Source organism: Anabas testudineus, chromosome 5, assembly GCF_900324465.2.
Source record: "Anabas testudineus chromosome 5, fAnaTes1.2, whole genome shotgun sequence".
Classification (NCBI taxonomy): Eukaryota; Metazoa; Chordata; class Actinopteri; order Anabantiformes; family Anabantidae; genus Anabas; species Anabas testudineus.
Genome location: NC_046614.1, coordinates 21,790,122 through 21,817,339, shown reverse-complemented (window position 1 = coordinate 21,817,339; position 27,218 = coordinate 21,790,122). Strand labels below are relative to the sequence as shown.

Here is a 27,218-nt window from a genome sequence, read left to right as displayed (position 1 = left end):
CACACACACACACACACACACACACACACACACACACACACACACACACGCGAGCGAACTACACACAGCAACGCACTGGACTTCCGCTAAGAACCTTCAAATTAAAACTCGACAACGACGGGCTGACATAGGCGTAAATAACACTGAAGGAAATAATCAAATCCTGCGCTTAAATAGAAGTTAGATAATGTACGGTGGCTGTTGTGACAGGTAGGTTTTACAGAACATAAATATAAGATAAGAAAAGAAGAGATAAGATAAGATAAGATAATATAAGATAAGAGAGACTGTAGTGATTACTGTGCGTCAAGAATAAGAAGAGGAAAACAATCACAATAGTTACAATAATAAATGCATGATGAAGGTGAATCTATTTTTAATTACTTTATAAGCCAATGGTTTCCCACATGATGACTAAAGAGTTCTTAGGTGACTCGTGGGAAGAATTTATGAATAATACTATGCTGCCTATTTTTCTCTAATTATCTATTATCATTGTACTTTTTTTTTTAAATCTCATTTGACCTAAGACAATTAATTTAATGAAAATACGTGCCACAGGAATGACATTTTAGTAGGAATGCTAATAATTGTATGGAGATTAATTCAATGAGCTGCCTTTGCTGATATGTTAAGCTTATAAACTCACTCTGTGGAGAAAGTCAGCACTATTATAGTCTTACATATTAAACATTTTACTTTAATTGAGAAATACATGTAATAATTTCCAATAATTTTCCCATTAATCAGTTATGTAATTAGTAATAGTATTTGAATAATTTAGGTAACGCAGCCTAAACGTATTTCTTTTAGGCTTTTATAGTGAAAACAGGAAGTCGGTTGTGTGCAGTGGTTGCAGCTTCAGCTCCGGATCCATCCCCGGATCATGCAACATCATCAGCTACAAGAAGTTGTTGACATGAGGAGGACTGAGGACAGTCTCTGTGGAAGTATGTTTGTGACTCACAGGGAATCTCACGTATTTACATTCTGTCTTATTTACGGTCAAGTAAACTGGAGCAGAGATGTTAGATACAGTGTAAAGATGATGATAGTGTTATTGTACCAACTTTAATTCCTTCACGATCATTAGAACCACACCACATACCACAGCTGGATTTACCAGTTAGGAAAACACAGGGCGAAAAACACTGTGGACGCCTCCCATTCCCTGTCAACCCCATTAATCCTCTGTTTATGTAATAACAAATAAAATTATATAAAATAATGAATTTAGATTCTGGTGGGGGTTTGTGGTATGGTAGCATGCAGGACAGGATTTCTAGTTTTAGGGCATCCAGTGGTCTTAAAACAACACACATCTGTCCACTTTGCCCAGTTTATAATCCAGTCTTAAATAACACTAACTTGCATAAAATCAATAAGTAAGAAATACATCACACAGGCCTTATGACACTATTTTTTATTCAGTGTCACACATATTAGTAGGTGAAGGTCACTATAGTGCACATCCCATTTAACAGTGATGTAGTTGTTGATGCTTTGAATATGATGTTTCTCAAACAGATTAATATTATTATTATTACAAATACAATCACATAAAAAGAACACTTAAAACCATAAATCTGACTGACTAAACTAAAGCCACCAACACACAATGTTGTTTGTATTTTGTTCAGGCAAATTCTACGTCGCATTGTTTGGGGTCCTCACTGGAGCTCGGCGGCAGTCTCCCCCGGCAGCTGTAGCTGAAGTAAATACGAGGGCGGTTTTGTGAAATATTCACAGAAATCCAGTTTTTAAGGAACTTTGGATCCTCGAAGGTTCAACAATGAATCTAGAACTGCTCGGTAATTAACAACATCTTTCCCTGGCTTCTTAAACTCTGACTGTTCGCGCATAGCTAATGCTAACGTATGCGCTTGTTATGGTTAGCATTACATGTTAGCCTAGCATGCTAACAACAACCCATGCGAGTCAAACTAGAATTAAATGCATTATTACAATTTTATTAGAAACTTTCCAATCAAAAGTCTTCGCTAAAGTGCTTCCTAAGTTGTCATCCTACCCAACAAATCTAATATATGCAGGTTAAACCTTTTTAAAAAGGAAGGAGGCGAAGTGGCACTTAGCTAACGTTAGCGTTAGCTAACAATAACGTTATGTGTCGTATTATGTTTGAATTAAATGTTTATACATATACATGTACCAAGTTTATACGTTTATTTATTGTTTCATCATTTATTGTTTCATCATCTGTATAGTCAACCAAGCCTAGTAACGACTGGTCCATAACGTTATTAGAAACATTGTGAAATAACAAGAAGTTGGTCCATATGTCAGTTACTCGACAAATAGCTGTGAAATTATAATTTTTCTGTTTCGTGAAAAATAAAATCTTTTGCCAGTTAGAAAGGATTGTTGTGTTTTTTTACCTTTATGTAATCAAGATGTGTAAGTTAGACAATTAAGTTAGATTGAGTTATTTTAGTTTTCAAAAATAGAATACAGATTTCACAGATCTGAAGCTTGATTGAAAAATGCTCAGTGTCTATGTATATGTGAGAGATGCTGCAAGTTTTTTTTAAATATATTTTGTATAATAATATATATATATATATATAAAATGTCTTGTAAATTAAATATTAAATCAATTCCAATTTCTTTTGTCTTGAAAAAACGAAATGGTTGATTTGTACTCCTTTTTAGTAGAAATTCTAGTTACATTTCTGAAGGTTCTAGTTTTATTGTTATGCACACTCTTATATAATTGCTCCTTGTAAAAGAAAGCAATAGTAACTCTTGTTGTAGAATGATAAGAAATTTTGTCTTGTAATGTCTGCATCTATTCTGAGAGATTTTCCTCAGGAAAAATAATTTTAATTTCTTTTTCTGTGTTGAAATACTTTGTATCAGAAAGTGCCTCTCACCTCTGTTTTCTTTTGTTATTCTTCTCCTAGAATCGTTCGGGCAGAACTATCCAGAGGTAAGCTACAAGCTCCTATAAGCTCTTAAGCTCTTATAACCTGTTGTTAGAGCATAGTCATATGTGAAGCAGTGTGTCCGGACTGCCTCTGTGGTCATCTAAACTCAGACTTTTTTGTGTGTTGTTAGGAGGCAGATGGGACTCTGGACTGTATCAGCATGGCCCTCACCTGCACCTTCAACCGTTGGGGCACCCTGCTGGCTGTAGGCTGCAATGACGGTCGCATTGTCATTTGGGACTTCCTCACACGGGGCATCGCCAAAATCATCAGTGCACATATCCACCCAGTCTGCTCTTTATGGTAAGACACATCATACAGTGCGTGTGGTCATCACTTCTTGGTGCATTGCCACTGCTTCAGTGGCACTTTCTCTGGCTACTCCCAGATTAAACCATCTGTTTTTAAAGGACATTTTTGTAGCATTCTAGCTTGGTTTCAAAACCCATTGGTCCTTACTGAAACACCTTAATTACAGAAAAGTTTAATTTTTAGCTCCTTTTCAAATAAAAGTGTGAATCACAATCATTGTTTGATCATGAGTGGGACACATCAGGGCTCCTCTGCTGTCAGCTGTTTAAACATTGGTTCAGTCCTCATGTTCCCTCTGACATCACTTTTGCTGTATTTTAATACAGCAGCGCACCCAGTTTAGCTCTCATTTTATGTTGTTTTTGTTTCTGTTATAACACTAGGCAATTCTCAAACTGCTACTCTGTGGTGTTAAACAATAATTATTTTATAATTAACATGTCTGACAAAGTTAACAATGGACTGGTTAATGACACCAGCTGTATACACAACTAAAAATGTTTAATGATGACTTACAGAATCTTATTTATTTGTGTGTGTGCAGTTGGAGTCGCGACGGCCATAAGCTGGTAAGTGCTTCCACAGACAACATTGTCTCACAGTGGGACGTCCTGACTGGAGACTGCGACCAGAGGTTTCGTTTCCCTTCACCCATTCTGAAACTGCAGTACCATCCCAGAGATATGTGAGTCACTTGTACATGGTACATTTGAAGTGTTTTGACTGTTTTTTTATTGGAACAGTGACATCCACCGTCGGTTTTGCATATTTAATTTGTCTTTATCAGTGATAGGCAAATACACTTTGATATTTCACATTAACACTACTAACAATTTATGTTTTTGTTTTAGGGACAAGGTGCTGGTGTGTCCTATGAAGTCAGCACCGGTCCTGCTCACTCTGTCGGACTCCAAACACGTTGTCCTTCCTGTAGATGATGATTCAGACCTGAATGTTGTGGCGGCCTTTGACCGAAGGGGCGAGTACATCTACACTGGCAATGCCAAAGGAAAGGTCAGCCTCACTATTGGTCAAACTCTGTTCACAGTGCACTCTTCAGTCACATCAACAAATTTTAAGGCAGCACATATAGCTAGACTGATTGAGCAAAAACCCAGAGCTTCACATTTGTACATCTGGATTTAGAACATTTCTGACTTTGGTGCATCTTAGGTTGTATCTAAAATAAGACTGACAGAAATTATTGCATTAAGACATTCATATACACTGCCTATGAAGAAGAACTTTTTATATTACAATATCCAGTATTTTTGTGGTTTTCCTTCACTCTCCTGTCCCCTATCTGTTTTTGCAGATCCTGGTTCTGAACACAAACACACAGGAGCTGGTGGCATCCTTCAGAGTGACCACTGGCACCAGCAACACCACAGCCATCAAATCCATTGAATTTGCACGCAAGGGCAGGTGAGAGGCAACAGGAGACCTTTCTGTGTGTTGGCCTAGATAGATAAAAACAATATGGATTACACAGCCTACATCTTTTACATTAGGATGTAGTGTAAATTGTGGGTTGTACTTCTTTGTTCTGTGTGTGAATTCTGTGTGTATGCTTGCACACTTGATAATACTGTTTGTATAGAACACAAGGGTTGCCAAAATCCTTCATAATACTCACTTTAAAATTCACAGCCGAGAAAGGTGTGTGATTTATTTTCCTGTCTTTCTAATGTTTTCACTTATTTGTCAACCTGTCCTGTTTTCTGTGCAGTTGCTTCCTCATAAACACTGCAGACCGGATCATCAGGGTGTATGACGGCAGGGAGATACTGACATGTGGCCGCGATGGTGAGCCTGAACCTATGCAGAAACTACAAGATCTTGTAAACAGGTAAGTAAACACTGAATCCTGTTTAATGGTATCAGAAGAACTGTTGTTGGAGATTGAAAGCATGCTGTTTATTTGAATTTAGGAGGTAAATGTCTGGCTTAATTGCAATATATTACCTAGGAAATTGCAGCAATGCAATTGGAAAGGATTCTTGCTCTGTCATGTTTTGTCCTCTTTCTTCTGATCTGTGTTTGTCCATCACCTGTGTTTTCTGTGTGCAGGACTCCATGGAAGCGCTGCTGTTTCTCTGGGGATGGAGAGTACATAGTGGCAGGTTCAGCCAGGCAGCATGCTCTCTACATCTGGGAGAAGAGCATTGGCAACCTCGTAAAGATCCTGCATGGAACCAGAGGAGAGCTTTTGTTGGATGTTGCTGTAAGAATCTTAAACTGGAGTTACGGATCAGTAGAACACAAATTTGACATTAGTATATTAGAGCACTTCTGTTAATGCACAGTGTGTAGTGAAAATCTTTTGGTTTACCCATATCATTTCTGCCCAGTGGCATCCTGTCCGTCCCATCATTGCCTCTATCTCCAGTGGAGTGGTGTCCATCTGGGCTCAGAACCAAGTGGTAAGTAGACCGTATTATTGGTAAAGACTGAATGAAGATGAATAAGCAGTGTTACAGGTGATTATTCAGTGTGGAATTTTTGATTTTTCTAACAGAATCAAACATTTTGATTTATGTTTGTGTGCAAAAGTTTAGAATATCTATCCCTAAATGAAGCACGACTATCAGCTGACTTGATGCACCTTTATTTGCTCACAGGAAAACTGGAGCGCTTTTGCTCCAGACTTCAAAGAACTGGATGAAAATGTGGAGTATGAGGAGCGAGAGTCCGAATTTGATATTGAGGATGAAGACAAGAGTGAACCAGAGCAGACAGGTAAATAACTCACACACTACACTAAGATTTGTTCTGTTCTGTTGTTTCAGTCTCTCGCATCTTGTGGTACAGTGTTTTTTTCCAACAGACTTATTATTTGCTGAATCAAAATCAAAAGAAACCAAAATACTGAAACAATACTAAATATTTAAGGCAACGTGTTTATTGTATAGCATGTCACCTACATCACTTGAGAAGAATTGCACTAGTAGAAGCAATTAATTTGTTAATCAGATTATATTTTGGTTATTTCACTGATTTTCTCTGGATACCTCTGACATGAATTTGTGCTCATGCTGCAGGTGGAGACGCTGCAGAAGATGAAGAGGTGGATGTCACCACTGTTGACCCCATAGTTGCTTTTTGCAGCAGGTGAGATAGAACAGGGCAGTGAAATACAGCACTGCACACAATGATTTAACGCTCTCAGAAGTATTGTTTCGTAGATGAAGTGACTTTTGTGAAGACTTCTGTGTGAACAGTGTCACTGCTCTTGTCAGTCAGAGGTATTTTTTGAACAAGCTCAGTTTCCCAACTTCTGTTATCATCAATTCAACATAATGCAACCATCTTTTTTTATACGCCCCATGACCTCCAGACCAGAAATATTGTAAGAATCAGATTCACCCTTTCACTTAATGACCCAAAGATGCCCTCTTATAAAGAGTTGAATGCTTTTTGCTGCAGACTGTGACACCCGCTATGTGCATTCACAAACATCAGTAATAATTACAGTTACACAATGAGATAACCAATGCCGCCTGAATTAACTATTAAACTACTGAGAGTCTTGTTTGTGTGCTGTAGTGATGAGGAGCTGGAGGACTGTAAGGCCCTGCTGTACCTGCCCATTGCCCCAGAGGTTGAAGATCCCGAGGAAAACCCCTTCGGCCCCCCGCCAGATGCCTCGGTCCAGGGCGCTACCCAAGAGGATGCACTGGCCGGCGGCGACAAGAAGCAGCGACAGCCGTCATCTGAAAGTGGCCCAGCCAAAAAGAAAGCTCGCACCACCACCATCGAACTACAGGGGGTGCCCAGTGATGGTGAGAGAAAATAATCCAACCTTATATAAACACTTTACTGTAAATGTCAAACACTGGCAAAGGTCATTATTTTCTTTAAAGTAGAGATGGTTTCATATACTGTACTGTATTAGGTCAAACAGTGGGGGACAGTGTGGGATCTGTCAGTTACTTGTCCACTTTGCTTCAGACTAAAATATTACTACTATATTAATCCTATGAAGTACTTTGGTTTACAACAGGTTACAGGTACTGGGAAATCAGTGTTTATATCTGTATCACGTGTGTTTTTGTATTAAAGTTAGTTCATATTAGCGTCTGTTTTATTGTGAATAAGCTGAACTGTGACCTTGTGTCTGCCTTATCTCTCCTCAGAGGTGCACCCCCTACTGGGTGTGAAGGGGGATGGCAAGTCAAAGAAGAAGGCAGCAGGTCGGCCCAAAGGCTCCAAAGGTAAAGACAAAGACTTCCCCTTCAGGCCCAAGCCCTACAGGGGTGACCGGCCCTCCTTCCCCGTGGAGGCCCTGGGCAGCTCTGGCCCAGGAGTAGGAGGAGCAGGAGGAGGGATGAAGGGCAGGGCAGAGGGGGTCCTGGCCCCAGGTAAGCATGCCACCTCCCATGCTGCTCAGTCTGGGAGCTCTGCTAGTCCTGCTGCCCTGCTAGTCTGACACCTCACCAGCCCGGCCTGTCTCCAAATCACTCCCCTCCCTCTCTGTAGTGCATCCACCCTCCCCACCTCCCAACCACAAAACTCACTGACAGAGACCTGCCTGTTGTAAAGCCACAGTCCGGACATCAGAACATGTGAAACCAGTGTTAGAACAGGTAAAACCAGATGTTTTAAAACACAAATAACCATGAGCAGAGATAAATATGTGAACGTGTCACAGCACTGTTAATATGATGATGTTAAGGTTTTTACCAGTGTAGGCAAGCAGATAAAAAGGCAAAGCAGCTTTATTTATATTTAAATTCGTGTTGTAAATGTCTGAGGCATGTTATGTTGCCTTTCAGATGCAATTTGCTGGCGTGTGAATTAGCAGATCTTAAACTGCCACTGGAAAACTGCAAAGCAAGATAATTTACAATACCTGGGTAGTGGAGGTAGAGAGACAGCCAGTTTAAACATTTAAGAGTTGGAATTATGTGCTCTTTTTCTCTGCGTCTGAATGAACTGAAGTTTTTAACTTTGGAAGACCAGACAGACGACTGCTCATCCTGCTGGAAAGGAAGACATGAATAAGTTTCTGTGAAGGTTGTCTGTACATGGGATCTGGTAAAACACTGATTTAGTTAAGCTACAGGTTTGGAGCAGGTGTCTTTGTCTTAGTTTGGTTTAACAGCTTTATAACCAGCTTAAACTAACTAAACAAATTGAACAAAACTGAGTTTGTTTAACCTGAACTGAACACGTTAGGTATCTGGTTAGTCTACATAAAAATGAAGCAGAGTTCAGCTAAATCACCTCAAGGCTATTCATGGTAAAGTTAGGTTATTACAGAATTATGTACGAAACCCAGTAAATCCTCCTTAAGCAGCATCAGATATCTGAAACATGTAGATATTTTTTTTTCCGCATTCTGGTTTGTTCAAAATAAATATAAACGTATTATCAATTGTTAAATACGGAGAATCTTCTCCCTGTTTCTGTGAAAAAACCCTTGGGAACCTGTTATTTTTAGCATGTTTAAACCTGTGTGTTTGTTCACTGAAACGTATTCACAGATTTAACATACCTGATCTGTTATAGGCAAGTTGTAAAGTTACTTCGTTACAGTGATCTAACTGGTTTAACCTTTCATTTCAAATTGCAGCTTATAGAACAATGTTATGAAGTTTTTTTAATAGGTGAGCAAACAAACCAGGTGAACAAAGAGTGCCATTCATCAGATCTTATAGTTAAATTAAATGTAAAAATATACAAAACAGTAACTTAATGTGACAGATGACATGTTCCACTATAGTTTATCTTAACTCAGTCCCACATCTGATTCTGGAAACAGTGTACACAGTGTGTTTTGACAAAATTAATGAGCTTTTCTAAATCATTAAACAATATATTTATTATCTGTCTTATTCACATGATCAGTGATCATCAATAGTTTGGCACAGAGAGACACAGACAGGCTGCAGCAAGACGTTAATAAAAATACATCACTCTTAAATAGAATGATTGTTATTCTATTAAAATATTATCAGAAAGCTCGATACCAGAAAGAGTCTGAAAAGTGGTAGAAACAGTATTTTATGTTGTCCCTGCAGTGAGGAGGTTACACTGACTCCTGTTGTGCCTACAAACTGTGGTTTTCCATTTCCCGGACTGTGGCTTTATACTCGTTTTCCCTCTGCTTACTTCAGCCTCACTCTGACTAATTCGCTGTCATTTAAAACTTTGATAGAGTCGGACTGTGGTTGGCAGATGGGTGTTGATGTGGCTAACAGTGGGATGGTGCAGCTTGTTTCCCTGCAGGCTAGCTGGCTAGTCTTCATCTGCTTCCTGCTTGGCCTTTGACCCTCCTGCTCCCACTCCCACCTCGCTCCTTGGGCTTACCATGCCACATGAACATTTGTCTTGAGCAGTGCTGCTCAGGTCCCGTCTTTTCTGTCTCTGTGTGTGTATCAGAGATGTGTGATGTTTTTGTGTGTTTATGTTGTTGATTTTAATGTCTGAATTCCTTTCTACAAAGGTTCTGTTACCAAACAGCCACTGGATTTATGAATTAGTATTTATTTATTTTATTCAAAAAAAGAAAGAAATAGACACAACAATAAATAACAATATTAGTCTGTTAATGATTATAAGTGAATACAAACTGGCAGCAACCGTCGTGAACAAATTAAATCTACAAAATGAAACTTTAGGAAATCAAGCCAGCTGTAGTATGAGACTCGAAATCAATCCACTAACAACACATATTAAATATACTATAAATAATGAATTCTCCAGACAATTACCAGCTGTATTTGCTCAATCGAACTTTGTAGTAGGGGACTGGCAGGAAAAAGTCAGAGTTCTGAGTTAATTGACTTGGACTTTTGTGTTCTTACATGTAGCTCACCCAGGTGAGAGGCGTTCAGGGGTCTGGTGTATGAGTGAAAGCAGCATCTGATTGGTTAGGAGGGGGCGCCTCGCTCAAAAACTTTTAGAAGCTCTATAATAATAATTCAATAATGAATCAACAGATGAAACACATTGTTAGTGAGGTTTATATTTGGTGGTAGGTTTTTGAACTTTGGACAGAACCAGGCTAGCTGTTTTCCCACGCCTCCATGTTTGATTTGATAAGATAAGCCTTTATTGATCCACATAACAGCAACTGGCAGGTAAAGAGGAAGGAATTAATGAGGTACTATTTAAATAATAAAATAAGTAAGATAGGATAGATAGACTGTCCTAATATACTAATTTAATCAGATTGTAGTAAAATGACCCGTGGTTTCACTTGTTTTTGCTAAAAATGTAATCTTAACAAAACTGTAAACTACTCGTCCAAGTAGCTTCTTAAGTCTGAAGATAGGGTGACACAGGACACAGAATTCACACCGCAGATTAAAACATTGAAACAGGATTTGTTTGGATGCCTCCAATAAGAACAACAAGAACAACACCTACTGGTTAAATGTGGTAACAGATATAAGGTCAATAACGTGTTCTGAGATGATGTTTTTAATAAAACTCTTTTTTGTCCTGGATCTCTCTGACTATTTAGAAAGTGCTGGTTTTTGCTCTGTAGTCCAAATACAAAGGGCAACAGCTGCACTATTTTTATACTGACAGCCCTTGTGAGGAGTTTATAGGCAACGTTAAAGAGAATATTGTGTAAACGGAGCCATCTTCTCCTGTTGTATCTGACATTAATCTGTGAATCTTTTCAGGGAGCCTTTTAACACAGTCGTACAAACAGCACGACGTAGGAGGGATGGACTGATGGCTGCCGTGTACAGTTATAAAGAGGCACCTATTGGCTGAAATGGAGACACACACAACAATCCTGATGTCATGTACAGACTGTTTGTGACAGAGCCGCCTGTTTTCCTGCACAGCGTCACTGGGGAAACTCCTCAGCTCGGATCACCGACCTGAGCCGACGAAGAGAGTGGGAAGCGGCCAAGTCGTCACCGTAGAGATCACGTCTTCTGTCTCTGTAGGATTCGTCATGTATAGAACGCCTGTGTGTATGCGTGTGTGTGTGTGCGTGTGTGTGTGCGTGCGCACGTGTGTGTATGTGTGGATGGTCTTTCTTGTTGTTTTTATACGTATTAAAACATTTTGATTTACAAATAACAAGCTGCCCTGTGGTTTTGTTTTTCAAGACTGAACTCATCTGTAGATACCTCTGGTACTACTAAGTTTCACAATGGTTAAACTTCAAAGTATTCATGATGACTAGGCTAAAAAGAAATAGATAAAAATAAACAATTGTGTGGTAGTGTGAAGTTTGTAAATATTACAACGAAATGTGCTGAGTTAATGCTGTTATATATTACATTAGTGGATGATGCATTCATTTGTAAGAGGCATATTACTCTTGTTGCCTGAGGTACTAATTAACTACTTTAAGCTGTTTACACACTACTTTATAATCATTCGTTTGTAGGATAAGTAGAAACCAAACCTACAAAGTTGATAATTGAGCACATTCACTAAATTACTACCACTGTTTAACACAGGTGTCTGAACAACTAATAATTAAAAAACGTCATTACGTTTGACGGAGGTCAGTTCTTCTTTACTGCTGATGGATTTTCTCTGCTTTCTACATAAATATACTTATATATTATTTTTTATAACGTCTGATTTTTTATTGTTTTTCTTCTGTTATTTCTATTTCTGTATCCTCATGTGTGACGTTGTTTGGAAACACGTTTTCCCCGCCCCTCTTTTCCAGTTTTCTGACAAATCACAGAAGAGTAGGCGGGACACCAGGAGATATCCCTGACAGGGAGCGGCTCGTTAACCTATCAATCAAAGAACCAACGAAGTTAGACAGAGTTAACTGGAGAAATAAAGAAAAATGGTTTAAAATTAAAGCCATAAAACTAAAAAATGCTTATTTTAGAAAATATAGAAACAGTAGGTGATAATGCCAGAAACATAAAAATGTTCAGTTTTTTTTTATTGGTCATTTTAAGATGAATGTGGTAATTTAAAAGTTTATCCCTCTGTGAACATTTTGTTTTTTTTTTTTTTACATCTTTACAACTTTATATTTTGTATAATATTACTATTTTAAATATCAGTATTATCAATTATAATTACAGCCTACTGTTACATAATTTGTTTTCCTCGTAGATTGTTAGTTTGAGTTTCTCTTGTTAGAACACTTTTTCACAACCTGTTGCAAAATTCTGACTTTATATACAGTCAGAAGTAGAAATGTTAATGAGTTAATATACTCAAACACTGTGCATATTTCAATGTTATGTTACTTTTATTTAACTCAACTAAAGCTCAGAGAGAAATATGCTTTTCTTCGATTAGATGATTATTTCGGGGGGTTAGTTACATGTTGCTATTCAGATATTGCTTTTTAATAAACACAATGCAAATTTCATTACAGGAGCTGTTTTAAAAAAAGGTTTATTTCTAGGTACTGTACAATGTGAACATTGTCTCATATTAAAAAGATTATCCACCCACAATTATTTTGTTACTCATAAGAGTTCGTTTCTGAATAAAATAAATGAGGGTTGGATAATTATTTTAGTTAAAAAGGACAGAAATAGATTAATTAACCCTTTTACTTCAGTCATGATTAAATCTCCTCTTTGTGGTTCATCTATCTTAAAGGACTTTTATTTTGAACTCATTCGGAAGTAGTATTTTGGTAGGACACTTGGACATCCGGGGCCGGGCAGCAGTACAGTCGGTGTTGTACTTACAGCTACTTCTGAATTACTGCGAGTAGCGGACAGTAATACCAGTCGGAGTACTTGCATGAGGCTGTGACGTTGTGTGTCACTTTGTGGTATTTCACGGGAGCTCAGCTTGTGGTCGCCGCTGTGATGGAACTGGACAAAATGGACGAAAACGACTGGAAGTATCACGGAGAAGGAAACAAGAGTCTGGTGGTCTCACACGTACAGGTGAGCGGTGCTAAGCTAACGCGAAGCTAATTTAATAAATTCAGCTGAGGCTTCGAGGGGACCCTCACCGCCCGCCTCGCAGTTTGATAACGGTGAATCATCTTCAGCTCGGTGTTGGTGCACTTAGAAACTATGTAGGAAACCTGTGGAGAAGGTGTTTGACTGACGGAGGGATGTCAACTGCCAGGATTTTATTTATCATCGCTACCGTTAGCCCGTGTTTGCTAGCTAATCCAGCTTGCTAGCCAGCGGCTGGGAGTCAGTTTTATCAAATGTAAAGATTGTTTTCCAGGAAAAAAGCTTAAAACACTCACCCTTAGTAATTACATAACGTTACGTGTTCGTGTAGAGGGTAGAGCCACGGACTGACTGTGTGATGTGGATCTATAAAATGTAGAAAGCTAACGTTAGCGGACTGACGTGGAGCCAGCGGCTGTCCTCTCCAGGGTCTGCTTCAAGAAACACGGCGAGAAAAACACTTTAGTTGGCCGCTTCCTCACAAGACCAGCCCGTGAGCTGGTTTTAAAGCCGACGGCTTGTCTGTTGAATTCATTTCCATAATGGTTAATCCGAGCTTACAGACATTAGACCCACCCGGGGTGGGTGGTGCGTTCACTGATCTGGTTCTCACCAGAGTGTGGGAACGTGCCCTTCACGGTGCTGGTTTGATCGTTTTGTTATTGAGCAATCGGTAAGTTAAAAGGTCATGGCATCACTTGAACAGTGTTGTAACCAGCACAAGAAATGCCAGGGTTTCTTTGTATATTGAATTTGACAATAGACAGTAGTCATTAGAGCTGTAATTGGTTAATTAAGGTGGGACTAAACAGATATTAATCTATGGTTAAAGGAAACCAGCTCCTCTCGCTCCAATATTAAAAAGTAGAGAAGACATGTGAGTTGCCTCAACACAATAACCAAATAAAATACACCATGCATTTGGAAAAGTAATATTTTATAAGAAACTGACCTTTTGAAACCTGATGTAACACATGTTTGTACAGTTTGAGGTTCTCAATACAAAGAAAGTGTTGTCAAGTGTTCTGCAGTAACACGGTTGTGTTGAGGATTCATTTGAGCATTATGAATTCAATCTCCTACTTGATATTGAGATATTAAAAAGTATAAAAGTGTGTATATTTTAGTATTAATTAAGTATAATTGATTTTTTTGCCAATTCAACAAATTAAATATCTCATAATGATTGTATATATGTTACTGTGTGATACTCAAATTATTTTGTAAATTTGTCTATATTTGTTTATTATATATAAATAGTGAAGTCTTCAAATTGCCTTTTTGCATTGTTATTATAACTTAAAACAAGAAAAAGCTGTAAATTGTCACATTTAAGAAGTTTTTTGGCGTTCAGGTACATGTGAGCAGCCAGTATAACGATCAATATTGTACACATGAGCACTACATGCAGGTCAAATACACAAACGTTTACCGTCACAGCAGTGTGGCAGAATAAAAGGAGATACTGTATCTTTACATGTGAAGCTACATCCTCTTATTCAAAAGAATTCAAACCTGACTAAAACTGAAAGAGATAAGCTTTAAGGAACAACTCTCCTCTTACGGGTAAATCCTTCTGTAAAACTATGTCACCAGTGCTGTTAAAATAAAGACATTGTTCAGATCTAAGGTGATAAATCTATTTACAAGGGGCGTGCAAAAAGGTTTATTTAATCTTATTTAATATAATAACATCACTACAGCACGTGTAAATATGTTGTGTCCTCTGTAACTTAACATCCCTTTAAATAAACACTTATTTGTGAGCACGTAGATGCTGAGTGTTAAGATGGATGTTCATTCATGTTCATTGTACCAGTAGAAATATGTCTTGTTTGAATTGTCGTTAAGGTTTGGAGGTTCATGTTGACAGCTCACCAAAGCTTTTTCCTCCGAGTCGTCTCATGGTTTTCCACCGTGAATTTACTGTTCCTGTTGCACTGTGCTTTTCGGTTCCTGAATTGGCACTAGTCAGCAGTTCAGATGTGATTCCAAGTTCATCGTACTTTGTTTTAATTTGGCTCCACTGATCTGATCTGAGCTTCTTGTCTGTTATTTTTGCAGTTTTCCAGAGTTTTACGTCTGCTCAAGTATCCAGCAGAGGACTCTGAAAACCCACCACAGGTAAACACGAGTTGTGTGTCTGGTCAGAAAACATTTCAGTGAAAACAGGCCTGTTTGTCCACATTCTTTTTGCCAATGTACACAAACATTTTAAAATGAATGGCCTGACAGACAGATACTTCACAGGTTAAGTCGAACTTTAAGCCCAACGTCCACACCCCTAATAATTTTAGAATCCCATTCATTCTTCACTGTGCATGCTGTTGTTTTATGTTCAGTTTGAAGCAGCTACTTAGATAGTCGGAGGAATCTCTGGCAGGCCAAGAACGTGTTTCCCTCAGGGCTGCTGCCAGACAGGGAGAGTATTACTAAGCATTATCAGCGTGTTTCTTACAAGGCCTCAGCATCCATCTCTGACACTGTCCACAGTTGAGCGTCTTCTTTTGTTCTTGTTGACTCATCTGTAAAGTTTTTATTTTGGAGGCTGCAGGTTGTGTTTCTGTTGTACGGAGAGACTTTTTAAATTTACGTTTAGTTGACTTTATGTCCCATTTTTATAAACTTTGACAATGTATAGGTTATATATGGAGCTGACAATGAGTCGTCCACGTGTAATAGTATTAACTGAATCAGCCGGAAAAATAAGACAGGTCAGGCTCACACAGTAGTAGAAGGTGAAGGTTTGTGGAAACCCCCAGCATGTAACCTGGTGTGTTTACTTGTGTGTTCACCTTGGGGTCTGTCTTTCTTTGTGTTTGTTCTCCAGACAGCGGAGCAAGCTTTCAGGCAGATTCAGAACATCGTTGACTTCAGTTCTAATGTGATGAGCAGCTTCCTGGGAGAGAAGTTCATCCACAGCGGGGTAAACACACTTCACTGTACTGATTTCTGAATGCACCTGCACACAAGCATGTGGTTCAGGTTGGGAAGCCTCCTGAGACGATCCTCATGTTATCACTTGGCTGCACTCCCTCTTCTCCTTTTTTAGACTGCTCTGCTTCATGTTGACTGTTCCGATGATTCTCCCCAACACCTGTGAATTTGTTTGTGTTTTCTCTGTATTTTGCGATTCAGTGTGAATTTCCACTTTGAGTATATGTCTATAACAGCTTTCAGATTTGTTTTAGTGTACAGAAATCTTTGCCATCTCACAGGAATATTTAGTATTTTTATAGAAGATAAAAATATCTATAGATGACGAGTGGGAAGTTCAACCACGGTTCAAAATAAAATACAGAAGTTATGTGGTACCAACCACCCCTCTGAAAAGTGGACTGCTTGGGCTAAATAGGATGATTCAGATGCAGCTCGCTGTGACGTCCGGTGTCTATTTCAGAAAATATTCCTTTTTATTTGAACGTTTTAGAAGACTGTGTCTCCAAAAGAGCGAGGAAAACATCACCAGGGTCTTTATTCTGCCACTGTTCCAGACTTCAGGGACTTTTGGTTCATTTTTTTAAAATTGCTATGGTGATTTAGATTTATTTCTGCTATAAAACCAGTCGGAGAGTTTTTGAGATATTTTGTTGAGCTCATTTTATCCTACACACATTTTATTTATACTTTATAAAAGGTACAAATGTGGGGTTCGTTCAAAAACCAGCACCACCTCGTGCTGATCAACTCCGTCTTTGTTAAACCAGGACCTTGGTGCTCGGTGGTGTAAACATGAATAACACAAAGATAACTCACACACATTATCCATTCAGAGCTGCTTTCTTGCACAAATTCCTCCAAACAAAGAGCCGCAGTGTTTGGACGTCTGGAGGATTTTAGCACATGAGCCACATTCTCCTGGTCAGATCGAGCCTAATTTTAGAAAAAGCTCGCTCGGATTTAACAGCTGAGTTTATGTGTCAGTATTTAGGCCACTGTTAATATTCACACTCACACGCTAACAGGATGTCTGGTTTATATAGCTGTGTAATTCGTTTAAATCACTATTGGTGCTTAATGATTCGTGTGACAACAACAAGCAGAACTATTACATTAGAGTGGTTTATTGACGGTCGGCTCTGTACATTATCACTCGGCGCTTTACATACAGTAGATAACAGAAGCAGCAGAGACAGGAGTGCAAATATGTTATCTCCACACACTGGACTAAAGTGAGCGACCTCATTTTCTCTACAGGAAGTCGTCAAGCTGCCGCTCGAGTTTGTACGACAGCTGTCCATCAAAGTACAACATCAAAGACCAGGTAAGGCTGACAAGGTGTTTGTCGACGACACTTTGTGCTGTTCTGTGCAGACGAGAGTGAAAAGAATTGTTCGAGCTTCATAGTATTTGTCCCACAGGGCGACAAATACAATTAAAATACACACAATTCATCTACATTTAAAAAATAGATAACATCAGTAACTTGTCACCAAAAAGTATGAAAACTGTGTTTATCCGTCTATACAGGAGATAAAAGTTATAATCTCTTGTTAATATAAAGGATTTAAGTTGATTTACTCAACATGCACATACTGATAACGTCTTCCTGTTTGTTGTGTGCGTTAGCGTGGCGCTGTGATAAGGTCATGGACATCTACAGCGGCTGTGCGCTCTGTCTGCCCAACCTGACCTCTCCAGGCCTCCACCAGCCAACACACACCCCTCCGCTCTGCATCGAGATCAAGGTACACACAGTCTGCTGCTGTCTATTATTAAAAGTGGCTTAAAAAAGTCTTATTCCCCTTTTGTTATTGTAATAGTGGTACTAGTTTTGTTTTAGGAAAGACGGAAATGTTCATTTCTAATAAAAACCGTCTAAGATGATGTTCCCTCCAGAGAAGCAGCCACAAATTTGGAAACATTGTGTGTGAATAACACAAAACTGGAGGATTCAGGGAATCACGAGTCGAGCTGTGCGTTTGTAAGTCAGCTGATTCTGTTCTTGTGGTTTCAGCCTAAATGTGGTTTCCTGCCGTCCTCTAAACATGTCAGCAAAGACATCAAGACCAAAATGTGCCGCTTCTGTATGCACCAACACTACAAGGTAACTACAACACTGTACAGTACAGTACAACTTCAGTACAGCAACAGAAAAACTACATTAAAACTACAAAACAACTGAAGGGCAACAAGAAAATTACTACAGCAAAAATACAGTACAACTGCAGAGGAACTGCACAACAGTGTGACTATAGTACAGTACAAATATACAGAGCAAGTGCAGAATGAGTACTTTAAAACTTCAGAACTACTACAGACACATCTACAAAATAGGAATAAAGTACAACTAGAGAATAACTTCAGTACAACTGCAGCACAAATACAGAACAGTTTCAAACAAAAATACGCAGAAGAGCAGAGAGTACAGCACAACTAATATTAGTATATTGTTACTAGTATATTTACAACACAAATATACAGAACACTAGTACAATTTAAAGTATTGGTATCAGTGCAGTGTGACAGATGACCACCCCCGAATATCTGAGGAACTACAGTGAAACAGAAAACTACAGTACAACAACTACTAATATTACCTTACTACTGATTGTGCGTATATTCATTATTTGTTTTCTTTACCTGTATCTCAGGTGGCCAATGGGAAGTGGAAGAGGCGCAGTCTGTACTGTCCTCTAGACTTGTTCTCAGGGTAAGTTCGCTGCAGCTACTTCGATTTGCATTACAAATATACAAATACTTGCATCCAGAGAACTTTTTTGCGGCGTTACTGCACAAAATTGATGCGTGGCTTCCTCCTCATGTAATAAATAGAGTTTCAGGTTACATTTCTACATGTAGAGCGGGTTTCCAGAGTATGTCTCATAGGTTATTGGTTTCCAACATGAACCTCTCCCACTATTACCTAATGTAGATGGTGAGATACAGAAATTCTTTGCAGTCTAGTCAGTCAGTGTTTAACTTGGTGACTCTTTCTCTCAAGAATGCACAATATGTCGAGTCATGAGATAATAGAGGTGGGTTAGAGCAGCTGACAGTGTAAAACTACACATCTAACAGGTGTTTAGATATTGATAATGATAACTAGGCTTCTTTACTGTTCTAATTTGGTTTCACTTGTGTTGTTCAGGAACAGACAGAGAATGCACTTTGCCATCAGACACCTGATAGAAGAACCTCAGAACAACTTCAAAATCTTCAAGGTGAGACACAACCAGTCTAACCTGTTTCAATGCTGGAACCTTTGTGTCCATTTAGTGGCAAGAAAAAGTATGTGAACCTTTTGGACTTTCATAGTTTTCTGCATTAATCTGTCTGAATCTGGTGGAAGTTGTTTCATAGCATCTCTACTGGGTTGAGGTCTGGGCTCTGACTTGGCCACTTCAGAAGGTGGATTTTCTTTTTTTGAATTCACTCTGTTGTGTGTTTTGGGTCATTGTCCTGTTGCATCACCCAACATCCACAGACTTTCATCTGATGTGCAAACATTCTCACATTCCTCTTGTGCGCAGCAAACTCTAAAAGTTGGTGTTTTAGTGTTTTTTGTCTAAATACCTCTTATCCACACCCTCAAAATAATTTTCTCAAAACATTTCAGGTATGCTAGCACCTGTTATCTTTTTATGGTTGTTCTCAAGAAAGACAAAAGATCAGAATTTGTTTTGTGTCATTTCTATAGACACGTCATATGTGATACTCATGACTTGGACAACGATCAGATTACGTTTTATGACAAATTAATGCAGAAAACTAATTAATGTCTTTTCTGTGTGAATACTAACATAATACTCAGTTCCAACCATCTAGTCTAAAAGCAATTAGAATAGATGGGGTACATCTTAGGATTGTGAAAGACAGTGGAAACAGAAGCAGGACCTGAGAAAAAATTCTTTCTAGGTCAGTAAATTCCTGCAGTGGAGAAGGCCTATTCATAGGACCTTTCTACACCAGAAACATATCGACCTACTTGCTTTTCTACTTTCTACTCGTCTCTCTTGTTGGTCAGTTTACATAAGGGTGGGGCTGAGCTTCACTCACTCTTCAATGAGTGAAGCAGCTGTTGATGATTCTCATTTTCACTCTTCAACCAGTATGAGAGTGTGTTTATACAGCACACAGTGCTTGTAATGCTAATGGTAGGGGCATAGTGATGCATACGTTTAACCAATCACAGGTGAAGGACAGTGGAAACAAGTAGAATCCAGGACAAGGGTTAGGTATGTCAGTTATGTGTCCGTCTGTTCCTGCTGTGGAAAAGATTATTAGACTATTTATCATAGTATGATGCTCACAGTGTGTGTGTGTGTGTGTGTGTGTGTGTGTGTGTGTGTTTTTAGGGCGGTCAGTGTGTTTACAGCAGTAAAGAGGGCAGTGATGACTCAGTGGACCTGAACTGTCTGCTGCATCATCTCAGACCGTACTTACTGCACGGAAACAACCGGATCAACAGTCACATGACCAACAAGGCTGTTCTGAATGACTTCATCCAGGTAAAAAAAAAAAACAACAACACAGTAATATGTAAAGACAAAAAGTGTCATTTACAAAAAAACTAAACAAATATTTAACTTAGCTCAGCTGTGTAAACACAGTTTAAGGTTTCTTCATTACAGAAACTGCGACTGTAGTATTTTTTACAGTACAATTAATGTCATTAATTAAGGTCATTATTAATTGTGATTTTTAGTCAGGATTTACAGTTTCCAAACTTGAAAAGCAGTAGAGCTACTGTCTGTAGAGGAAGTCACACAAACTCTCACATCCTGTTAGGGCTGATGATTAATGCTGAGCCTCTCTGTTTGTAGGTCTTGGTGAACGCCCTAATGGGCGGTGGTGGAGGAGGAGAGGGAGGAGTGGTGATGGACAGATGTGGAGAAGGACGGAGCTTCTGTGAAGCGAGCGTGTTCAATAAGGAGAGGATTCGTCACGGTCAGAATCTTTCATCTGTTTGTACCAGAGTGTTGTGAAACAGCACTAGTTTATTTACTGTTCTTCACCACACGGAGTGAGAGCAACTCGCATTTACATACACTGACACATACCAAGTACAAATTTACATACTGACCCCAGTGCCAAACCACAGCTTTCAGTAGTGGCAGCTGAATGTACACTACACAGTACTTCGTGTTGTGTATACAGTAAGTGAGACATCAGAGTCTGTGTGGACTAGATGCCTGGTGGAACAGATGTCTGCAGCCTCAGGTTTTTCTTGTGCTGAAAACGTGTGATTTGAATGAAGCATTTGTATTTTCAGCACATTTATGTAAATGTGTCTAAGACTCTTTAAAGTAAACACTCACAGAGAGACCTGAAACTCTTCTCTGAAAACCTGTCTGTCTTGCTCTCTGTGCAGGCTCTCAGGGTTTACCCAGCGAGAGTGTTTTGTTCAGAATCCTTCAAACTCAGAAGTTGGACACGCTGGACATTGAAGGACTTTACCCTTTGTACCGTAGAGTGGAACAGTACCTGCATGACTTCCCCAAGGAGAGGTAGTACACAATTCAGAGGGAAGATACTGGAGGGAAAACTGTGTTGACAGTTTCCGACATGAGATTAATCTTTTTGATTATAGTGGGTATCTGATGCTACTTCCTGTGTTTGTCTGTCAGAACTTGTCTTCAGATCGACGGCCCGTACAACGAGGCCTTCCTGGAGAAGCTGCAGAAATGTCCGACTGAGGATGACGGCTCTGTGGAGTACGCTGCTGCCAAGGTGCGATTCTGTGTGTGAGGAGTCAGCTGACGGAGCAATAAAATCATTAGTACAAAGACGGAGCTAAAATACATCGAGGAGGAAAAATGCTTATTTATCGTGAAGCAAAGTAAAAATGTTTCTAACTGATCACATCGATGTGGAAAAGGTTTCTAACAGGACTGTTGAGTTAGTTACAGACAGGTAAAGGTGTGATGCATCAACAAGCTCTGCTCAGGATGTACTTTATCTGTTGTTTGTCTTGTCAGGTCCATCAGTACCGCGTTGCCATGACAGCGAAGGACTGCTCCATCATGGTTGCACTGTTGCCCAGAAGTGAAGAAGAGGAGGACGATGAAGGGTAAGAGTCACTGAGAAGAATCTGAACATTTAGTCTGCAGCCGAGGGAGTAAAAATAATTAGGAGTAATAACTTCAGTGTGTTGGACGATGCTGAACACAGGTGTAGTAAGAAGAGGGTTCAGTCTGTAGCACTTGAAGTCCACCAGGTGGAGCCAGAGGTGTAGTTCTTCCTGTCCAGTAACCCTCTTCCTCTCCCGTCCTTCAGTCTCCCCAGTCAGAGGCGGCTTAAGGACTTCATTTCCTCCAGACCTCCTGCTTTCTCCTACTCCGTGTCCATCTTGGATCTCGATCCAAAGCCGTTTGAGAGCATCCCCTTCCAGCTGCGCCTGGACCAGAAGATCGTCTCGTGCTACCAGAGGACCGGTGGAGCCCTGCCAAAGGGCTCTCTGCCACCACTCCAAGATATCTTCACAGCTGCAGAGAGAGAGGACTGCACTCTGCTCTTCCACCCAGTGTGAACGCCCAGGTGAGCTGGGTGATCCTGATCTGTGAAGACAAGAACTGACACCACGCTGATGCCTCAAACTACAAGAAATCGCTTCAGACCAGAGCTGCTTATCTGAGACTCTTTATTGAGCTCACGGTGGCAGGTATGAATCTTTCTGCTGCTGCTGCTCAGCAAAAAAAAAAAAAGAAGAAAGGAAATCTCCAGGAGTCACCTCAGAATCACCAGACGTTTAAACAGCTTCCAGATGTTTCTGTTACTGATTCTAGAGCTTTTATGATGTTGGGGGGACTTGACGTCTTGCTGCAGTCCAGTGGTGAATCCCAACATCATGACTGTCCTGTCACGGTTCTCATTTAGGAAACTTAAAGGGTGCTTTGGTCTTTCTGTTGGTGACAATCTGAGATTAAATCATAGGTTCACAAACAATTGCCAGGTGTCCAGATGTACACAGCAGTTTGTTTTGTGTTGTTGTAGTTATTCTTTGTTCCTCCATAATTCACTTTCAATGTGGGTGATGTGAGACAAAAATCCACAAAAAAGAAAAACCTGTTTCAGTGTCATATGGACACCTGAATATTGTTTTAACACACCTGTGAACCTATTCTTTAACCTCGTGTCTGGACTGATGTGGTTGTTGTGGCAACTGTCTCTGACTCTTGTTGTCCGGGGCAACAATGCTGACAGGAGACAGAAGAAGGATGAAGAGAAAAGAGTTGTTGTGCTGTGATGTGTGATTGATGTAATTTAATGAATGTATGCAGAGGCCTGTCACGGAGAGTATGACTGTCTATGTCATCTTCTGAGGCATCACCACGGTAACAGCCACAGAGGAATGTCAACACCAACATGGTGGATACGACAGCCTGAGTCAGAATGGAGACCTTTTCAGTTTCTGTGTTGATGAACATACGACTGTCAGAACCAGGTTCAAATTTAAACTAAGTCTCATTTCGGTTGTTTTCCTTTACTCCCTCTTTGATTATCAGACCCACACCTTTATTTACTATCACCTCCCTTTTTGAAGCTGGTTTAAGTCCATCAAACAAAATGTGACCGCACGTTTACAGAGCATGAAGCTGAGCCAGAATGGAGAGATCGGCGTGTTTGGTTTGCAGCAAGGGCTGCTGGGTAACAGAGAGCACTCCTCTTCAGACAGGCTGAGCTTCATGCTGCTGCTCTGCTGGTTTTTGTGTCCTAAGTGGCTTGTTGTGTGTCTGTGGTGTGGGTTTGTCCATGTGTCTGTTCTTGGAGGACGGTGGTGCTGTGTGTGTTATGAAAACTCATTTTGTTACAGGCTGCATTCACAGCTGAGAGGTGAAACTGCTGTGGAGGCAGCCATGAACTATATGTACCTCAAACTCCTGACGACGTGAAACGAAGCTCGACATGGTCGTCTGACGTTTGATGGTTTCTGAGGACGGCGACGTCACCTGGAGCGAGGACGTCTCCTGGTGATCTCATCGTTCTCTTAAACCAGCAGAGGATTCAGATAAACTGGTAACACTTGACTTCAGTTCCTGTGTTTACAGAGTCCACTCTCCAACCTCCATCAGCCAGTCAGGCGTCTGAAAACAAATCACACTACACAACTGAAACCTCAGACAACAGAAGACCCTTTACTCTCTGTCAGGTGTGTTTTCTGGGAACTTGTCGGCTGTGGTCAGTAGTTCTATTAAAAACCGAACACTAAAGAGGTTTAAGTGAAGACCATCTCTCGAATGGTTGTTACTCTGAACTCTGACCTTTGAATCAATCACCCCCTTATCGACTGACTACTACCTTTGCTGGCTTCCTTTGATGTCTGTCTGTCTCGAAGACGGAGGAGTTAAGGGCTGGAGAGTGGACCGCAGTGAACTGAAAGAACCGCCGATCGTTCTCACTGTTGAAATGAAGACTCGATAGGCAGCGCGACGAGGCAGCAGGAGCGTCTGTGAGTGAGACGTTCGAGGTCTGGACACATTTAAACTGAAGCTTTTGTTCATGATGTTTCTGAATATCTTAAATGAAAAGTCACTAATTCACATCTTCGTCATCTGTTTTTAATCTGACAAAATTATGAAAACACTTTAAATCTAGTCAGTGTAATAATGAGAAAACAGCCCAGTTTGTGTCTGTGCTGGCTGGTGGGTAAAATTTTAAAGTAGTGGTTTTAAGTAAAATAGTTTTTAGATTTCCCCGTTTTATTTTGTTGTACATATCAGAGCCCAGTTGATACTCTTCAGTATCACTGGTAAACTCTTTGCAGGTGCTGGGAAACAATCTGCACAAAACTACTAGTTTTAATTATTAATAATTATTTTTTAAATGAATGATAATTTTGTCTAAATTCAACAAACATTTTCCCACAATGCAAGCTGATATTTTCAGGTTGTTAGTTACGTCGAACGACAAAATGGAAGCTGCCAATTTAAACGTTGCAGCTAAAGACACCACTGAGCTTGTGTTTTCCTGAAGGATAAGTTTTCTAAGATCAACAGAAATTAAATCTAATGTTTTACTTTAATGTATTTTTTTAAAGGAATTGTGCGCTAGGTGTTTTCCATCCAGCTGAATGAAGTATCTGTAAATTTCTTTACAACTTTAAATAGGTTTTGTTGAAGTTGCTAAACTAACTAAACTAGACATTATGTTAAGTATCAGGAAAACGTTGCCCAGACCTCTTCACACACACAAACGCACACACAGGAAGCTGTGACAGGTGAGCTGGTTCTGATTGGTCGACTGGCTCTGCCTCCACCTGCTGCCTGAGCGTCAGCCTGAGGAAACATCGCAGCACTGTGATACTACAGACTTATATTAACAGAGTGTGTAAATAGCTGAGAGAAGAAAACTATTTGAAAATACAAAGGCGACTCTGGTGTCTGGCATTTTGTATTTAAATTATTTATTTTTGTAGATTCTGATCAATGAGCTCTGCTGTTACAGTCGTGCTCTGTTGAATAAAGATTTCTAAGAGACTAAACCATCTATCTGTGGACTCGGCTGTGTGTTTATTTCTGTATGTTTACTCTGAAAACTATGAAGGGCTAAAATATTAAAAATAAAAGTGATGTGCTGCAGATCTCAGCTAAGAAACAAATATTTGAAAACATAATTACAAACACGTTTTTATTTTACTGGTACACATGATGTGAGTTAAGTGTCCGGTGAGAGGCTGACCGCCCTGATGAGAGACTCCACAGCGGCTTCAGGTCCCAGGATCCTCAGCAGACTCTGAAAAGCCTCATCAGCACCACCTACAGCCTCAGAGGGAAACAACTGCAGAGCTGCAGAGACGAGAAAATTAGATCAACGCCCGTAAACAGTGGGTGGAAGAAGCTTAAATACATACTTTTTACTAGTTTTATACTTCACTACATTTGAAAGTGAGTGTATAAAGAAACTAAAATGACCCAGTTTAACATCAGCATCATTAAAGTGAGGTTTACACATCAATATGTTATTGACTAAGTTAGTTATATTTAGTATCTATACATTTTACCTGCTATTTTTTTCTGTTGATTAAATATTTCTGTTACAGTTTAAGGAAAAAAACACATTGGGAGCTTGTCTGTGTATTATGCAGCCTGCAGACACTACTGATGGTAAAATATATTAGTTTATTAAAAATCTTATTCACATGTGCAACTATTTGCTTCATGATTAATAAGTATTTTTTATTATCAGGTCTGTTTAGAAATAAAATAATTGAAACAAGTGAATTAATAAATGTATAATGCTTAATATCATTTCATAAAACTGTGTTATTGTATTTTTTATTTGTAGAACCTCTGACGTCAGCCTTCACTGCTGTAGGTTTTTATCCTCCTGTCTGTGGAGCTCAGGGAAACTTCTTACCTTTCTCTGGGATCTTTGTCAGCAGTTCGATCTTTGGAGTGACTCCACCTTCTCTGGAAACTTCAACCGACCAGTGAATGAACAGAACGCAGCTACAAACAGATAAACACACACAGTATGAGGTCAGCAAACGACGACGCAAAGTCAAGATGAATAATATCGTCATTCCATAATCACAGATCATTGACTTTGACTTTACACAGCTCTGTGTCTTTCTCCTATTTATAGCTCTATATTATCATTATTTTTTTAAGTGATGAAAGTTGTGTCACTGTATGTTTACAGACGGTTATTTACCCAGGAAGCTTGGGATGATTCAGGGTCATGATCTCTGAGCTGCAGCCTCCAGGTAGAGAGACGACAGACGGATATTTCTCCTGCAGAGAGACAAACAGAGCGAGAAGTAGTTAGACATGGAGTCGAAAGAAGACCAGTGAAGTAGTGGGGAGTACATATGAGAAGTGACTTGGTGAAATGAAGCCTGTCACAGCAGTTTTCCCCTTGTGTCCTAAGTTGTTTTGCTCGGCCTGCAGGGGGCGCTACAACCTTTGTTTAATAACCAGAACTCTGGTTTTAATTCATTAAAAAAAGAAAAGCACAAGTTTGTACACAAAGAGCTTTTTACAGGAAATAATACCAAGTATTAGGAACTATTTTGAGAGTGAGGTCATTTCTTCTTTTCTGACAGAAGCTGCTTCAGTTACAGTAAAATGTGTCGTCTTTATTTTTTTTTAAATCAGAGGCAGGTAGACCCATGACCATGATCTGAAGGAAATTATTCATTTTGATGTTGACT

At 39.6% G+C, this 27,218-nt stretch overlaps 3 protein-coding genes across 6 annotated transcripts in view; 2 read left to right on the top strand and 1 right to left on the bottom strand.

Moving 5' to 3' along the window:
* Positions 1-1,672: 1,672 nt before the first annotated feature.
* Positions 1,673-11,160, top strand: rbbp5 (retinoblastoma binding protein 5). 3 transcript variants are annotated; one of them, XM_026348895.1, is made up of 14 exons: positions 1,673-1,811; positions 2,922-2,947; positions 3,076-3,248; positions 3,802-3,942; positions 4,109-4,271; positions 4,573-4,682; positions 4,987-5,106; positions 5,328-5,481; positions 5,609-5,680; positions 5,879-5,996; positions 6,299-6,368; positions 6,804-7,039; positions 7,394-7,471; positions 10,895-11,160. In XM_026348895.1, the coding sequence occupies exons 1-14, from the start codon at positions 1,793-1,795 to the stop codon at positions 10,945-10,947; spliced, it is 1,533 nt and encodes a 510-aa protein (XP_026204680.1). In that variant the 5' UTR covers positions 1,673-1,792; the 3' UTR covers positions 10,948-11,160. The 3 variants fall into 3 exon arrangements, with proteins under 3 accessions (XP_026204680.1, XP_026204679.1, XP_026204678.1); XM_026348894.1 differs by having other exon boundaries at positions 7,394-7,618; XM_026348893.1 differs by having other exon boundaries at positions 7,394-11,160.
* Positions 11,161-12,809: 1,649 nt separating this feature from the next.
* On the top strand, positions 12,810-24,606 carry ippk (inositol 1,3,4,5,6-pentakisphosphate 2-kinase). The gene is made up of 14 exons (XM_026347106.1): positions 12,810-13,105; positions 15,188-15,247; positions 15,954-16,049; positions 17,321-17,387; positions 17,693-17,811; positions 18,081-18,170; positions 18,718-18,776; positions 19,215-19,287; positions 20,422-20,574; positions 20,890-21,013; positions 21,438-21,573; positions 21,694-21,796; positions 22,045-22,136; positions 22,343-24,606. The coding sequence occupies exons 1-14, from the start codon at positions 13,025-13,027 to the stop codon at positions 22,593-22,595; spliced, it is 1,506 nt and encodes a 501-aa protein (XP_026202891.1). The 5' UTR covers positions 12,810-13,024; the 3' UTR covers positions 22,596-24,606.
* Positions 24,607-24,739: 133 nt separating this feature from the next.
* Positions 24,740-27,218, bottom strand: part of cenpp (centromere protein P) — a 76,206-nt gene continuing 73,727 nt past the window's right edge. For both annotated transcript variants that reach the window (XM_026347108.1, XM_026347109.1), the window contains exons 7-9: positions 26,720-26,799; positions 26,423-26,514; positions 24,740-25,851 (exon numbers count right to left, since the gene is read on the bottom strand). In XM_026347108.1, coding sequence (XP_026202893.1) covers positions 25,721-25,851; positions 26,423-26,514; positions 26,720-26,799 — 303 coding nt within the window. In that variant the 3' untranslated portion in view covers positions 24,740-25,720. The remainder of the gene's footprint in view (positions 25,852-26,422; positions 26,515-26,719; positions 26,800-27,218) is intronic.